This window comes from Mus caroli, chromosome 4 (assembly GCF_900094665.2).
Source record: "Mus caroli chromosome 4, CAROLI_EIJ_v1.1, whole genome shotgun sequence".
NCBI lineage: Eukaryota > Metazoa > Chordata > Mammalia > Rodentia > Muridae > Mus > Mus caroli.
This window is the reverse complement of record NC_034573.1, coordinates 95507542-95523451: the sequence shown is the minus strand read 5'-3', so window position 1 is coordinate 95523451 and position 15910 is coordinate 95507542. Positions and strand designations below refer to the sequence as shown.

Genomic DNA, 15910 nt, shown 5'->3' with positions numbered 1-15910 from the left:
AGGAAGGAAGGAAGGAAGGAAGGAAGGAAGGAAGGAAGGAAGGAACCTTTAATCTCAGCACTTGGGAGACAGAGGAAAGAAGATATCTGTCAATTCAAGGCCAACCTGGTCTACAGAGCAAGTTCCAGGACAGAGTAGCAGCATTCATATGTATGTTTCTGAGGAATCAATGTGACCAGCTGCCTTCTGCTCATACCACCATGTCTTCCCTGCCATGATAGATGGCAACCTCCAACTGGGAATCAAAGCATCCTTCCCTAAGATGCTCTTAAATAGTATTTTATCACAGCAATGATAGTAATATATACATCATGATGAACTGAACTCTCAAATAGTAAATCCAAATGAACCCATCTTTCTTTAAGTTACATGTCTTAGGTATTATCACAAAAACAATAACAAAAAGGTAATTAATACAGTAGGCTATATACTTGCTACACATGATAACATAGAATAAACCTCACCAATCCAAAAACAGGAGTATAAGGGGTAGCAAGGAAATATGAAGTCATAGGAAAACAAAACTCAGCAGGGAAAAGAGCCAATTGTCAAGCTCCACGTCTGGCATCTAGGACTCTTGGTGGTCTCGTCCGGACTCAAAAGCCTTCAGCAGCCCCACCCCTCTATGCCCACTGTGGAGCACATACAGCCTCTCTTGTCCTGGATGCACTTTGTGCCACTCCTTTACCCAGTTGGTATCTCATGGTCTACATTTCTAATACCATGGAGCCTCCATTGCAACTTAGGCTTCGCCTTCACAGCTTTAGGTGATGGGTTTTCAGGGCCTCCAGAAGGAAATACAACCCTGCCACATTGTATGGCCCTGGAGGCTTTCTAGAGTCTTTGTAAAAGTCTCCATGACTCTCTAATTGTTGGATTTGGCATGCCTGGAAAACTAATACTATGCAGACAATATGCCAAATTCTGCTGCCAGCTTGAGATGCAATCTGGGACCCATGTACCACAACTATAATGGTTTCTGTACACCTTCATTGCTGAACCTAGAAAAAAAAAACTTCCCTATACACTTGTTTTCCAGTGGGGCACTCTTTCAGAGCCATTCTGTTTGCTCTCCTTCCTTTTGAATGAACTGTACTTTTAAAAGCTGAAGTCTTTGATGAGTGGAGTCTTGCAAGGCCTCACGGTATCTTTCTTGCTTTCCCAGTACAAAGTTTCTCCTCAGTGGCACTACCCTTCTTAACAAGCACGGATGCTTTGTCTGGACCTTCCTTGTCTCTAACATTAACCTGGCTCGCATTCCTTCCCCCACCAAACTGCACGTTTTTCCTATTTTCCTGCTTTGGATTCTCATTTAAAACATCAGTAAGCTCAGTGAGCAGTAACTGGGAAAGAGCCTGAATGTCACTGTCTTGAAACTTCCTCCCTGAAACGAGGTAGTCCCTTGCTATTGAACTGAGGCTCCCTCAGATTTTCAGAACATGGCAGAATGTAGCCATTCCTTGCCAGAATGTAACGTGAATGACCTCCGATCAAGTTCTCACTAGCATCCTTGCCCTTCTCTGAAACCCCTTGAGACAGTACAACCCGATTTTCTGCATTTCTCTCGGCATTCTGGTCCTTCCCACTAGACTAACCTGCTAAACTCTGCTTACATATCTAAGCTGTATCTCGTCCACAGCTATGAACTCTTCTGTATCCCACCTACCAACCAGTTCCAAAGGCCTGCGAACACACGCTCAAGTTCGTCACAGCAACACTCTCAATCCTTGGTACCAAAAATTCAGTGTTAGTTTCTTTTCTGATTGCTGTGGCAAAACATCTGATGAAGGCAACTTAGAGGGAAATTATTTATTTTGGCCCAAATTTAAGAAAGGACAGTCCGTGGTGACTGGAAGGCATGGCAGCCTGAATGTGAGGTAGCTCGCTGGCTGGTCACAGCTGGTCAATTGTGTCAATAGTCAAAAATCAGAAAAAAATGAATGCTGGTACCCAGTTTGCTTTCTCACCCTTTCCTGATGTCAAGGATCCTGACCCGAGCTTGTGCTGTCCACACTCAGGCTTGGTCTTCCCTCTTCACTTAAACCTCTCTGAAAACATACTCATACTGTGCCCAGAGGCCTCTCCCAGGGGATTCTAAATGCTGGCAAGGTAACAATGAAGATTAACGATCACACCTCATCAAAGCACTGATACCCACTTTACCTGTACCTCCAGCTAGCTAGGGGATCTTCAAGGATAGGTCTTGGCCTGTACATTTTACTATTGTACTCAAACAACTGAGGCAGGAACCTTGTGATGTAAGAAGCCTTGTGTAGTGCAGTACACTAGTAAACACACAAGTAGCCTTCTCCCTGGATACAGTGTCTCGAGTGAGAACTTCCCATGAACCTGGCTCTGGCATTCAGTGGGTCAATGGCTCTGGTTGCTCACAGGTTTGCTGAGTCTCAGTTAAATATCTGTAAAAAGGACAGTGTCCAAGTCTTCAGTTACAGTGCAGTGCTTTTTTTTTTTTAACAGAAAAATCATATGTAGTATTTTTTAAAGTAACAAGAACAGAAACAGGAATTCAAAGGTATCAGTCATTCCAACTTGGCCTCAGCTACCCACAACAGACCTATCACTCAAATGTATAGCACTAAAGGACAGAGTCTCTCCCTTTCTGGCTATTCTGGAAAAATAGTCATGTTCTGCCTTCCATCCTCTTCCCAGTCCATTTTCTCGTCTACTGATTATTAAAACCACAATAAGCACTCACTGCTGTTCTGCACCCATCGCTGTTCCGCAGCCACCATAGCCACGGGGAATTCAGAAATGAGGAGAGTCTTCTGTAGAGCTCATGCTGCAGTGGGGAGGGAGAGGGGGAAAGAGAATAGAGACAAGTGTAAAAAGAAGCCATCGCTACTCCGTGCAGTAATGCCCACAATAGACAAAGACTAAAGGGCTGGGGTATGACAACATAGATTTTAAATGTCCCCAACATACCCAACATCAAATCACTTCACCATTTCTCACCAGAAGTAATGTGTGGCATATGATTTAATACGGTTTGGTTTTTATTCTCAAAAACTTCTGGCACACTAAAAAGCATAGGTACAAGGAACAATTGTGTGTCAATCATATAGCATTAAGTTCCAAACCTTTTACCATTACATACGTAGTGGTAACCTCTCCACTGAATTTCATGTTTATCTTCTCTAGTGTATGTCTACACTTTTATTATATATGTGTGTATTTACAGCTGATACCCTGCATTAAGTTTAGAATGTCACATAACTATTAATACTGAACCTCAGTTACTGCTCATTTTGTCCTTGAAATGTATTTGCATCCATCTCTAATTTATTCATGTCCTTGGCCATATTTTTATTTGGTAGCATTACAGCATTGGTCTGCTTTCTTGGTGATAAATATTTATTTTGGGTAACAGAACCACTATGTCTGCCCTTTAATATCCTCCAAGATGCAGATACCAAGATGGAATTCAGTGTGTCAAATACCTGTTGGAGAAACTCTTACAAATAATGAAGGTGGGGGAGGTGAACTTCAGATCAGTTGTGGACCTGACATGTACGATAAGAGAGTAGGAAAAAAGTACAGACAAGAAGGAGCTGTTGACAGCTAAAGCTCTATGACATGGACTCTCAGCCAAGGGGCCAGGTAGTCTACAAGTAAACAACCCTTCATTACAGTGACTGCTCAACATCCGTGCCCTGACTCTAGCTGAAAGCCACTGGGATAAAGAACTGTAGAAGATCAAAAGTATAGCTGATGGGGCATTCATCAACCACAGCTCTACAGGAGGCCCCCTGAAGAGTGACCCTATCATGTCACCTCATAGCTGCCATGCTGTGAGTAGAGAGAAAACAGAAATTTACTTTTCCTGGGTGGTTTTCATTCATTCCATATATATGTTTTAAGATGACAAGTTAGAGAAAAACTTCAGAATAGTGTCACTAAAACTGAGTCATAATAGAATATGTCAGTCATCAGTTGTAGGACCAACACCACAACAACCCAGTTCCATCCATTTCTTGGTATCTATTGGCTGCCATGGATCTACAGTCAATTCTAGAAACATTCCATTGTCCCAGCCACTTAACTACTCCACAACCCTGACATGTCACTTCACTGATGGGCCTCGCTTTTCTCATATGCAAAGCAAAGCTAATTGAACTTACCTCAGAAGTATTCTGGGACTTAAAGAAGCCTGCCACACATAGTAGGTGTTTTCAAAAACATCAGTTGTTTCCCGTTGCGCTGAGCCATTGTTAAAAGATAAAAGAGTGTATTCTTGGAAGGGATCATTTTTCTCAAGCTGAGAAATGCCTAAAAACTTAAAGCTTTGGTTCTGTAAACTCCAGCTATCACAACTGGTGAATCACCAAACCTTCTCATTCACACCCATCGCTCTTGCTAAAGCAGCATTTGTGATTAATCTCACTCCAGGAATAAATCGGTCCCAAGTGCTTCCAAGGCACTTGATAAAGAAGCTCTCTGATTTATAGCAAACACCATTATTGAGCAGTGGCAGAGAGAGGACATTGGGGGATTTGTCTTGCTAGAAACTCTGTCCATTGGAGTCATTTCTTCCACTTCCCCAGATAAAAGTTCAATTTATTTCAAAATAGATAGATGGCATCCTATGGATGCTTTTCCTTGTTCCTTTCCTGGGTAGGAGGGGAAGAAGACTTGGAAACTCTTTTGAACAAAGACTACTAAGTGTTTTTAATATGGGGAGTATTCTCAAGCACAAAGCTAAGGTACATAATAGGTCACTAACACATACCTTTGGCAGTATGCCACCATCTCATAGTCTTCACAGTGGGGCTGCAAAGTACATTGAAGCCATCTCCCAGTTTGACGAGGAAGGGAGCCAAGGTTTGCATCAAAGAAGAAGCTGATCTGGCACTTTAATGGAGCCCCAGATCTGAAGTTTACATTCATGATGTCATTGCCCTCTGTAGTGGAGCATCAGAGCCATCAGACCCATCTCCTTGTGTTTCAGATGCCTGAACACATGGTTTGCCAAGGCTACAGCTGTTGGGGTTTGAATGAGAATTCCCCTATAGGTTCATGTATTTTATCCAGTCAGTAGATTGTTTAGGAAGGATTAGGAGATAAGACCTTACTGAAGGATTACTGGAGGTGTGTCTCTGGGGGTGAGCTTTAAGGTTTCAATCATGGTGCTCAGTCGCTCTCTCCCTCCCCTCTCTTCCTCCCTCCCTTCCTCCCTCCCTCCTGCCACCTGTGGGTAAGATTTAAGATCCCATATGCTGATATAACACCATGCCTGCATGCAAGCTACCATGTTCCCTGCCAGGACAGTCATGAGTTTGTCCTTTGAAACTGTAAGCAAGGCTCCAACTTAATGTTTTCTTTTATAAGTCGCATTGGTCATGGTATCTCTTCACAGCAATTGAACAGTAACTAAAACAGCACCATCATTTTCTTCTCTTCTTTGAGCTCATTTGGCTCCATTCCTGATCACATTTATGGGGTGTTTGCCTCTCAGTCATAGGCTATCTTTATTTCCTTTGACTTTAGAGCCTGAGTCTCTTTGCCAGCAACCCTGACAGATGGTTGTCTTGTCTTTAGTTAGAAAGTTACAATAACTGAGAATTCCTTCACTCCATCAAACTGCCCAGTGTTGAGATTTTTATTTACTTGACCAGCACAGTTGTACCTGGTATATAATTCCTGGACCTTGGACTGACCCTAGCAGAACAAGTGGCAAGAAGACCTTAGGCTTAGGGAGACAGGCATTGAAGCCTTCCCATCCACTAATGTATGATATATGTCAATTAATTAATAACTTTTCTTAATCGGTTTTCTCACTTGTAGAATGAAACCATATGACCATTAGCTCATTCATATAAATACTCCGTTGTATAAGGAAGAGAATAATCAAATAACAGCAGAATAATGAAAATATTAAACATCTCATTCTGTGAGATATTTACATTGGTGGAAATACCAGTGCCAGCCCAGCCACTTAGTGATGTTGGGACAGCATCTCATGGAGTACACAGATACACACAAGATTGTCAGGCTTAGACTCCAAGCAAAGACAGCCTTGTCCATGGCTTCCCTTAAGAGTGAAGAAGAAAACACTGCCTCTGAAAAACATTTGCTTTATTTCTTATTGGCCAATCTAGTACTCATTGCTTCTAGATCAGTTACTGGCTGGCAAAGAGCACTGCACTCATGATTCATTTTCTTGGGCAGGACACACGCCACCTGGAAGTGCAGTTTGCTGGAAGAGAAGATGAAGAACACTTATTGATTAGTATATAAAACAGAAACCCCTCACAGACACATCATTTGTGTGTTCAGGAAGGCTCCAGACACCTCTCATCTCGTGTTAACTATTACCCATGCCTACTATTAGAACTGCTAACAAGCAGTACCCAGGGGGAATTTCTGTTTATCCTCAGTGAGGTCTTTGGAAAGGTACCACAAATGGGATTATCTTGCTGTATACCACCATAATGTGTTATTCACATCACTCTCAATAAGTGGTACTCTGAGTGGATTCAAAACATGTGTCAAAACCAGTACAAAATTTGTTACACCCTGGCTTCATTTCCAGAAAGGAGAAAGGCAGTTCTTTGGTGTCATCTGCATTCACATCATCTTCTTTAAGTAGGTACCTCCTGCCCTTGGTGTCAGTGGCCCAAACATGATGGTACTCTTAGTTTTGTATTATTTTTGTCATCAACATGTTTCAGATGTCTCATGTGGTCAATCATGCTTGTCAACTTAATGGGACATAAAAACACCATTGAAACTTACCAACGGATGGGTCTATGAGTAGTTTCCCTAGAAAGGCTTAACTGAGGATAGAACACTCACCTTTATATTGGAGAGAACTTCAGTTTGGGGTCCCAGACTGAATACAAAAGAAAAGCTGAGCTGTGCATCAGCATATCTCTGTCTCTCTCTGTCTCCCTCTGTCTCTGTCTCTCTGTCTCTCTCTGTCTTTCTCTCCATCTCTGTCTCTCTTTCTCTCCCTGTCTCTCTGTCTCTGTCTGTCTCTCCTCCCTTTCTTTCTCCCTCTCCCTGTGCTTCCTGACTACAGATGCAATGTGACCAGCTGCCTCACACTCCTGCCCCCGTGACTTCCCCATCAAGACAGACTTACAAATCAGCAGCCCTTTCGTTCCAACTCCAGCTCAGCTCTCTTCTTGAAGGTGAAGCTAGACAACTTACGCACTTCCTGCAGTTTTCTTCCCTATGAGTCGAGGGCATTCATCCTTTTAGTCTCGTAGGCTGGTTTCAAAGGCATGATTCAAACTAAAACAAACCTACTACAGTTAAGCAAGTCTACAAATGCAAGCGTACTAGTACAGCAATGTGACACTTAGTCTACATTATTATTGCTCAGATTAAGCATTTCAGGCCAAATTAAAAAAAAAAAAAAAAAAAAAAAAGAGCTTGTGTCTTTGCCTGCTGAAAGAGACCAAACATGACATTGTTTGATTCTAGGCTTGCTACTCACTGACCAATCTAGATGCACTGTGGCCACAACCCTCCAACTGTGCAATGTGATCTGTTCGTGTGCTGGAGACTGTACCAATCTCAGTCACAATGTCGGATGATATGTATGAGGTCCAAGGAGATCAAGATGATCCCAGCTGTCACCATAGTGACTGCTTCATGAAACAGTGCTGAATGTGTGTTTCAATGGCTGTACGGGCAGTCACCCTTCATACTGATGAAGCATGTAGCCCTGGGAGTTGCTGGCAGCTATCTAGATATCATCTGAGCTAGAGCTCAGAAAAAACGAAGAAAATGAGTCACTTTGATGACATTGTGATGCTATGTATAAAACTGTATGCCAAACTAGTAGTTTTATTAAGACTTTTCTTGATAGAATTTGAGTTTGTCTGTCTGTTCTTTTTTTTCGTTGGGGGGGGGGGGGGTAAAAAGGGGTTTTTTTGTTGGGGGGGGGGGGGGTTCAAGACAGGGTTTCTCTGTGTGGCCCTGACTGTCCTGGAACTCACTCTGTAGACCAGACTGGCCTCAAACTCAGAAATTCACTTGCCTCTGCCTCCCAAGTGCTGGGATTAAAGGCATGTACCACCACTGCCCAGCCTATCTGTTCTTATTAGAAAAAAACATGTTCCTTATCTATTAATAGTTTAATCCAAATGAGTTTTCATTATCCCTCCAAACTTCACCTTCTTGATCTACAGTGGGAATAGGCATGGCATGCATCTACCCTATATGAAGTTGCAGTGAGGTCCAACTGTGCTTTTAGCACTGCACACAGCACAAAGTGAGCATCAGTAACAGTAGTGTGAACTGTATTGTGCTCAGAGCTCTAGTCTATGCTGAGTGCTTTATGGGCATCTCTCATTGAATCTGAGGATTTAAAGTGCCTGCTTTACCAATGAAGAAATGAGGAAATTTCTTGGGACCCATAGATAGTTCTTGGGTATCAGGCAGAAACTTCACAAAATATGGTTCCTTAAAAATAATCTTTTGAACAAATGATTTATATTGATCATATAGTGGAAATAAAGTATTAACTAAATGGCAATGATATGCCAGGCACTTTTCAGTATAAACATATAGTGGTAAATGCATACATCTGGATTAAGTGAGTACCTGGGATCTATTGTCTTCATGATCCTAACAGCTGAGTTAGCTGTCCAATATCCACAGGTTATAGTCACAGAAAAAGCACAGACAGTAACAGACATTATACAATGAAAAGCATGCAACACTTAAGAACCTGAATGTATCTCACAGTCAGCTGCTAGGTCATTTCTCCTAAGAGACTCCAGGACATCCTGAGATGAAATCAAGTGTTTCTCTGATTCCATAGTTTTAAAACTTTCATATATACCAAAAGATGTTACCTTTAATTTATTCATGCTCTTCCTGACATGGAGTCAACTTGCATGTCATTCCTAGGAAGTCTAAACAGTGCAATTAGCTTTTCCAGGGGAACAGAAGGAAAGCTAAGACTTGGGACTATGGTATGTAATCTTTTAGAAACTTGCCAGGGAAATCAAGTGGTATGCTTTACAGCTGACCTTTGAGTGATCGTCTCCAAACATCTTTGTACATTATGGGGTGCCTCTTACAAAACTTTACAGTAGTGTGAAGAACGGGAACACAGGTAATAGCTACTGGGAAACTCCTCTTACAACGGTTGTTTGTGTGCAGATCAAGAAATATTTTATAAACAATACATAAACTGGCTCCATCTTCTCTTCTTGACAACTAAGAATCAGGAGACATCCCAAGTGAGACTTCACAAGCGTTAGGGCTGCGGTGCTTTACCCTACCCCAAGGTTTTCATGAAGATTGACAGAAGGATCTAAGATGACCTAGAAAGCCATCCTGCAGACAACAAGGTGATCTCTGATGTTCACCTGTATTGAAGCTAACAGATAATCAAGAATGCAATTTGTTCCTTGTCCTTTTATAGCCTTGCCTTTGGTACTTGAGAGCTGTACAAATGGGCAAACTGGAACCAGAGATACAATTTTGTTCTTTCTGGTAAGTGGACACATTGTTAAGCCTCTCCAAGCCCATTTATAAACATAAAATGAAAATCAAACTTGCCTCTTATGATTTTAGAATAACTGAAATAAAAAAGGCTTGGCTCGGGGGCTAGAGAAATGGCGCAGTAGTTAAGAATACTTGCTGCTCATTCAGAAGACCCAGGTCCAGTTCTCAGGCTCACCGCCACTTAGAACTCTAGGGATTTAATACGCTTTCTGGCCTCCTTGGACATCGCATAAAGCTGCATATACTTCCCACTCATGCATAATTAAGAGTAAAGCAAATCTTTTAAGGCCTCGGTCAATAGCAGTTACTCATAAAAAGTATTTTCTTGCACTTCTAGTTCTCCAACAAAGTATCTATGTAAGGTCTCTCAAGAAAAGCATCCCTGTAAAAGATGAAACCTATGTTCACCAATTTGAGAATACAAATAAAACTGACTAAATAACTCACATTTCCTATACAACACAGTCATCAACTTCTGGCTTCCCTGGAGATGCACCTTGACCCTTCCCCCGATGTTCTCTCACAGCACCTGGCTGCTGTCAGCTAGCTAGTGAGAAGCTTGAGGGCAGCACTCACTCCTGTCTCCCAGGTGATGCCGATAGTGGGAACATCGCAATACCCACATCACCAAGACAGGAAGACCAACCTCCCTCCTACTGTACTGCTCACTCTGTGACCTGAACCACCAGAGGCACTTCCTGTGCCTCTAAACAGAACCAGCCTGCAGCACCGCCTGGAACCATCTCCCTCAGGTCCCCTCTCCACACTCCTCTCTACCCCAGCACAGACCACCACTTTTAGACTGTCAGTTCCCCTGGAACTATCTCCCTCAGGCCCCCTCTCCACACTCCTCTCTACCCCAGCACAGACCACCACTTTCAGACTGTCAGTTCCCACTTTATAGCCACCCAGACTCCAAAACCCACTTTAGGCTGAGCAGGAAGCTCTATAGTAGTCACTACAAACTAAGGCAAGAACAGATGACAGCGAAATATATAACATCAATTTATTCTGTGATGTTTTCCTCATTGGCAGTATTTTAAAATAGGTTGAAACACATTAATATTTCATGAAAGATAAAAATCTAGAAAAATCCAGATAATATCTATAATATAAGTACTTGGCCTTTGAACATTCATTTTTTTTTCCTTGAAAACATCATTTTTAAAAGTTGCATAATAAGTAAAAGGTTCATTGTGCTCCTCATGGAACCCACTTCAGTTCAACCTGCAGTTCTTTTCTCGAGGACGTATGTCAGTGGTATCTGCTCCTGCTTCTGGATGGGGAGAGCATCCATTTTCTGCTTTTTGACAGTGGTGTTTAGGTCCTCTTTCTCCGAGTCTTCAAGAAAACGCTTCACAGTAAGTCTGAACAGTAACCGAGGGTCTGGTCCAGAGAGTGGCGGGCAATTGCAGACCTCCCGGAGTTTGAGAGCCTACAAAGAAGCATACAACGCAGTTCCTCACATGGTCTGCATGAGGCAACCAAAAGTAAAAGAACATTTCTGTGCATTTAAATGGAAGTTAGCTCAAGCATAGCCCAGGAAGAAGAAACATGTGTAATCACGTTCCATGATCTGCCCATAACCATCACTCACTTATACAGCAGGGGTATGTGCAATAGCCACATGGTGGTGTAGACAAGTCTCAGAGAGAGCAAACGGTTCCAGTCACCCTTAGCTGACCCTAAGAACAGCGTCAGATTAACAGGGCTCTGAAGACTCTAAAAGACATTTTTTTTTTCAACACAAGAAAAATAAAAGAATGTCCATGTCTGGGCACACTGAAGAAAATCAACAACAAAGTTACTCACAGCTGTGACCTTCTAGGGTTAAATTGCTGCTAAAGACAGAGAAGGAGCAGAAAATCAAGATCACAACAATTTTTAACTCTAGGGAGAATAAATCTTGTGGGGAAAGGAAGAATAATTGTAATCCACTGTGGAAGTCAGCTGTAACTAGTGTTTATAGTTTAAAATACCAAATCTTGAATCAACCCAAATCACAATTTCATCATTTGGGGAAGAAGAGAGCAGCGTGTGTGTGTATGTGTGTGTGTGTGTGTGTGTGTGTGTGTGTGTGTGTGTGTGTGTGTGTGGTTTGACAGTGGTGAGACAAAAGCCTGAACTAGTTCTCTGCAGTGGAAAATAAATAGAAGGCTTAAAACTGGAACGTTAGGAAGCAGCAACATAAGCATGCAATTTACATATGCTGGGAAAACCCAAAACAGCATGGAACAGCATACCGAGAGTTGCTACCAAAACTCAGAAGTGTCTCTAACTTATTCTCCACATAAGCCAGCCCTGAGAACAACCTAGCTCTGTACCAGACAAGGAGAAGAGAGAGAAACAGGCATGGAGTGTTTCAAGACAGAGAGAAAGTCTATCTACTATAAAGTTGGATTCATACCATAGCACATGCCCAAACCTACAGACTGTATAACGCCAGGGATGAACCAGGTGTGGAAGTAAATGCCTATAACCAAGTCACTTAGGAAGTCGACTTGGAATTTCAGGGTTATCCTCAGCTATAGAACGAGTTTGAGGCTGGCCGGGACTAGATTAGGTCCTCTCTCAAATATTTTTTAAAATATACCTAAAATTTCACTAAAAACAAAAAAACTCTTACTTTTTAAAAAGTAGAATTAGGTTGGAAATATAAAGGCTGAGCCTTCTGCTTTTGTCCAGTATTCTTTTCATGCTAATGAATTCTGTACCACATGCTTGCTTCTTTGAATGAACCTTTCACTGAATACATGCACTTTGGAAATGTTCGAGCTGTTTCCCTGATCGCCAGAAAAACTATTCTTCAAAAAGATTTCCTATCCCTGTGTTCCTCTCAAAAAAATTATATTACAGGTCATATATTTTACATATATATATGCAAAAATACATATATATATGCAAAAATCTCCTGAATTTCTAGATTTTTGGCTTTCTTCCTATATGTTTCATTACATTTCAGTGTGTTAACATCTTTTCCCTTTAATAAATTCAAATCTATCCTATTACATAAATCTTCACATTTCTTCAAGAATAAGATTTTTTCCCCATGTGCACCTAGAATATGCCTTCCACTGCCTTTCTTTTCTATCTGACTCTATGCATTGCAAATAAGGGCCACTTCATAAATGCAGGCTAGATTCTAAACTATGAATAATCAATTTTAATAAATGCTGTAAAATATTATGGAGAGCCTACAATTTTTGAGACAATAGAAAGATAATCCAATAGTAAGAATATACAGTTTGGAGAACCCTGGGGAAGGAAGGCTGAAGATAAGTGTGAAACCAGCCAGCCTTAAAGATCCCAACAGTTGGGAGAGCCACAGACAGCCACTATTCATTTTATTCGTTCTCTGCACCAGTAATGGACAAACATTATCTAAGCATGCGTCATAATGCAAACTACTTTTTCTTCAAGTGTCAAGAGGGAAGTAGAGAAAAAGATGGCAGGGCCTTACCCACAGACACACAGGTGCATAAGGCAGAACTCTGAAGAGTCTGCTAACCTAACAAGGTATGGAGAAAAGCAAAGGTTAGACCTTCTCAAAGGAAGGTCACCTGAGGCAGAATTAAAGCAAAGACCCCTAAGCTCACTGCTATTTCTACATTGCCACTTCCTGGGAGCACTTTTTCTCATTACTGGACATAATTGCCTACAGCTAATATCGCCTAAGCAGTGCAAGCACTACTCAGTTCTACTGCAAAGTGTTCTATTTTTAGCTATTATTTATTACTATTCTATATCCTAGGGTCATTTAAGTATTCACTAGGCATCTCAGAAGCTGTGGAAGCTACCAGGGAGACCACAGGGAACAAGGGCCATATATTTCAAGATAGAAGACAGTCAATCAACAGTAAGCAAGATCATTCTAGTTTGAACAGGGAGAATGACTGCATGGATGACAGGATATTTGACACTGAGGGACCAGAAAAAGCTTCTTTGGCGAGGTAATGCCTAGAACAGAGAAATCCACAATTGGAGCGTCTATAAGGAGGAAACAAGCCTCATGTGAAATGACCAGAGCCAAGGAAAACCTTGTTAGCAAAATGGACAGTGTCAAGTCATGTGACTGGATGACCATGGGACTGTGCTGGTTAGTTTTTGTCATCTTGCTAGAGTCACCGTGAAAGAGGTAACCTCAAATGTTGGATTATATCCATTAGCCTTTAAGTATGTCTGTGGGGCACTTTCTTGATTACTGATTGATATGGAAAGATCCAGCCTACTGTGGAAAGAACCATTCTTACACTCTTGGTCCTGGATTATATAAGAAAGCAAGCTGAATGAGCCATGATAAGCAAGCCAGTAAGCAGCACCCACACCCCACTTCCCTACACACACACACACACACACACACACACACACACACATACATACACTTCAGTCTGGATCTAGATTCCTGCTGTGGCTCCCTTTAGTGATGGTTGTGACCTATACGCTAAATAAACCCACTCCTCCCCAAAACTGGCTTGGTCAACAGAAAGTAGCTATAACAGGGTAGTTTCTTATTCTACACTACATGAAAGAACACTGGAAGGTTTTAGGCAAAAGAATAACATTTAAAAGTCATTCTGTTTACATGGTAAAAATAAATCATTGGCAGAAACAGTGAACCAGGGAGCCTGAAAGGGAGAGAGCTGCAGAACTAGGAGAGATGATGGTGGCTTGTCCTAGGTAGTGGCCATGGTGAAGGGCCATGGAGGTTTCGAATGCACAGTAGAGGAAGCCCACAGACTGATATGGACAGGATGCAGAGGCATAGGAAAGCGAGGAATCCAAGGTTCCACTCTCATGTGCCTTTAAGATGCCACTGGCTGTGAGAACAATTTAGTTGCTGGTAGTAAATAATAATTGTGATACAGCCCTGCCTTGTTTGCTGATTAATGATCCCAGTTCATAAATTTTTAAAGACATTTTAATCAAATTGTTGAAACAAAATCATCCGTGCTCATAAAATGAATCAGATAGTTGATGTCCCATTTTATATTTTGATGCTAGAATTAATTAATCACTAAGTAATTGTTCTTTGTGATTGTGGACAAAGACTGAAGTAAAGCCATATTATGGCTTGGAGTCCTTTACTTGGCTAATTTGCTATGACTCTACAAGTTTCTAAAATAAATTTTTATCTGACTTTTGACATTTTACCTCTTTCCAAAGTTAGTCTAAGGAGGTTCATTGTAGTTTACTGCAGTTCTAATAGTTAGCTGAACCTAATGCGCCAGTCCATACAGAAACATACATATGCACAACACACATATTTTTTGAAACCGAGCTTCATGTCTATATACACATTTTAATTCTGATTTTAACCTGAGCTATTATCATTTGGGTAAAAATATCACCAAATATTTGCATTCTTTTTGTTATTTTTAAATTAATAATAATGAAAATGATATTTGTCCATGGAAATGAAAGCAAACTATGCCTGGTGGGAAGCAACTGCTTACTGCCCTATGAGTAGAGCTATTTTACAGCTAGCTATGTTTCTTATTGACTATATGCCTATTGATATGCATCAGAATGGCTAAAGAGTGGTAGGGAGAGGAAAGGAGGGAGAAGAGACAGGAGAGAGAAAGAATGGATGAATCCTTTCCTGAAACTTGGTGTCTACTGACAGAAGGAAGATCATGTCAAAAACTGAATCTAAAAAAAAAAAAATAAAAAATAAAGAAAATAAAAACAAAACTGAATCTGCCAGAGGAAACAATTTTCTGAAACCTAACAATACCTTTCTCTAGAGTTTTGAGAAATTCTAGAGAAGCAGCTTTTTGTTTTGACCTGCACAGTCCCGTGGATTCATAGAATTTCTGACTATTTGGTGGCAGTTCCCATTACTGGATTAGATAAATCCAGGCTCACTTTCCTTCAGTAGAACTTCACTTGGGTATAGATGTATTCCTCCACCTGCAAGTCTATATAATAGTCTTTGGTTTTAACGGGCTTCCATCTCATATAGGAATTCTTATTTTACATTATGGTTATTAAATTACCCTTTATACTAGTTATAACATTTTACTATTTTCCTCATTAATTAATGACTTAAATAAATACTTAGGTAGGTTTATTAAATAATTATATGATGGGCTGGAGAGATGGCTTAGCAGTTAAGAGCACTAGCTGCTCTTCCAGAGGTCCTGAGTTCAATTCCCAGCAACCACATGGTGGTTCACAACCATCTATCCTGAGATCTGATGCCCTCTTCTGGCATGCAGGTGTACATACAGATAGAGCACGCATATACATAAAATAAACAAATATTAAAAATATTTATATGAATCAGGAGTACACTTCTCAAAAATACTTACCTCATAAATGATTTTGTTTTTTTTTTAATTTTTAATATTTTTATTACATATTTTCCTCAATTACATTTCCAATGCTATCCCAAAAGTCCCCCATAGCGCCCCCCACTTCCCTACCC

The 15910-nt window shown here is 41.0% G+C and overlaps 1 protein-coding gene and 1 long non-coding RNA gene across 3 annotated transcripts in view; both read right to left on the bottom strand.

Annotated features, from left to right (window-relative positions):
• LOC110292088 overlaps nucleotides 1-1761 on the bottom strand; it is a 109074-nt gene extending 107313 nt beyond the window's left edge. Inside the window, exon 1 of the long non-coding RNA XR_002377645.1 lies at nucleotides 1667-1761. This is a non-coding gene — a long non-coding RNA (uncharacterized LOC110292088). The remainder of the gene's footprint in view (nucleotides 1-1666) is intronic.
• An 8710-nt stretch (nucleotides 1762-10471) lies between these two features.
• Oma1 (OMA1 zinc metallopeptidase) overlaps nucleotides 10472-15910 on the bottom strand; it is a 50794-nt gene continuing 45355 nt past the window's right edge. For both annotated transcript variants that reach the window (XM_021160442.2, XM_029476664.1), the window contains exon 9: nucleotides 10472-10918. In XM_021160442.2, coding sequence (XP_021016101.1) covers nucleotides 10706-10918 — 213 coding nt within the window. In that variant the 3' untranslated portion in view covers nucleotides 10472-10705. The remainder of the gene's footprint in view (nucleotides 10919-15910) is intronic.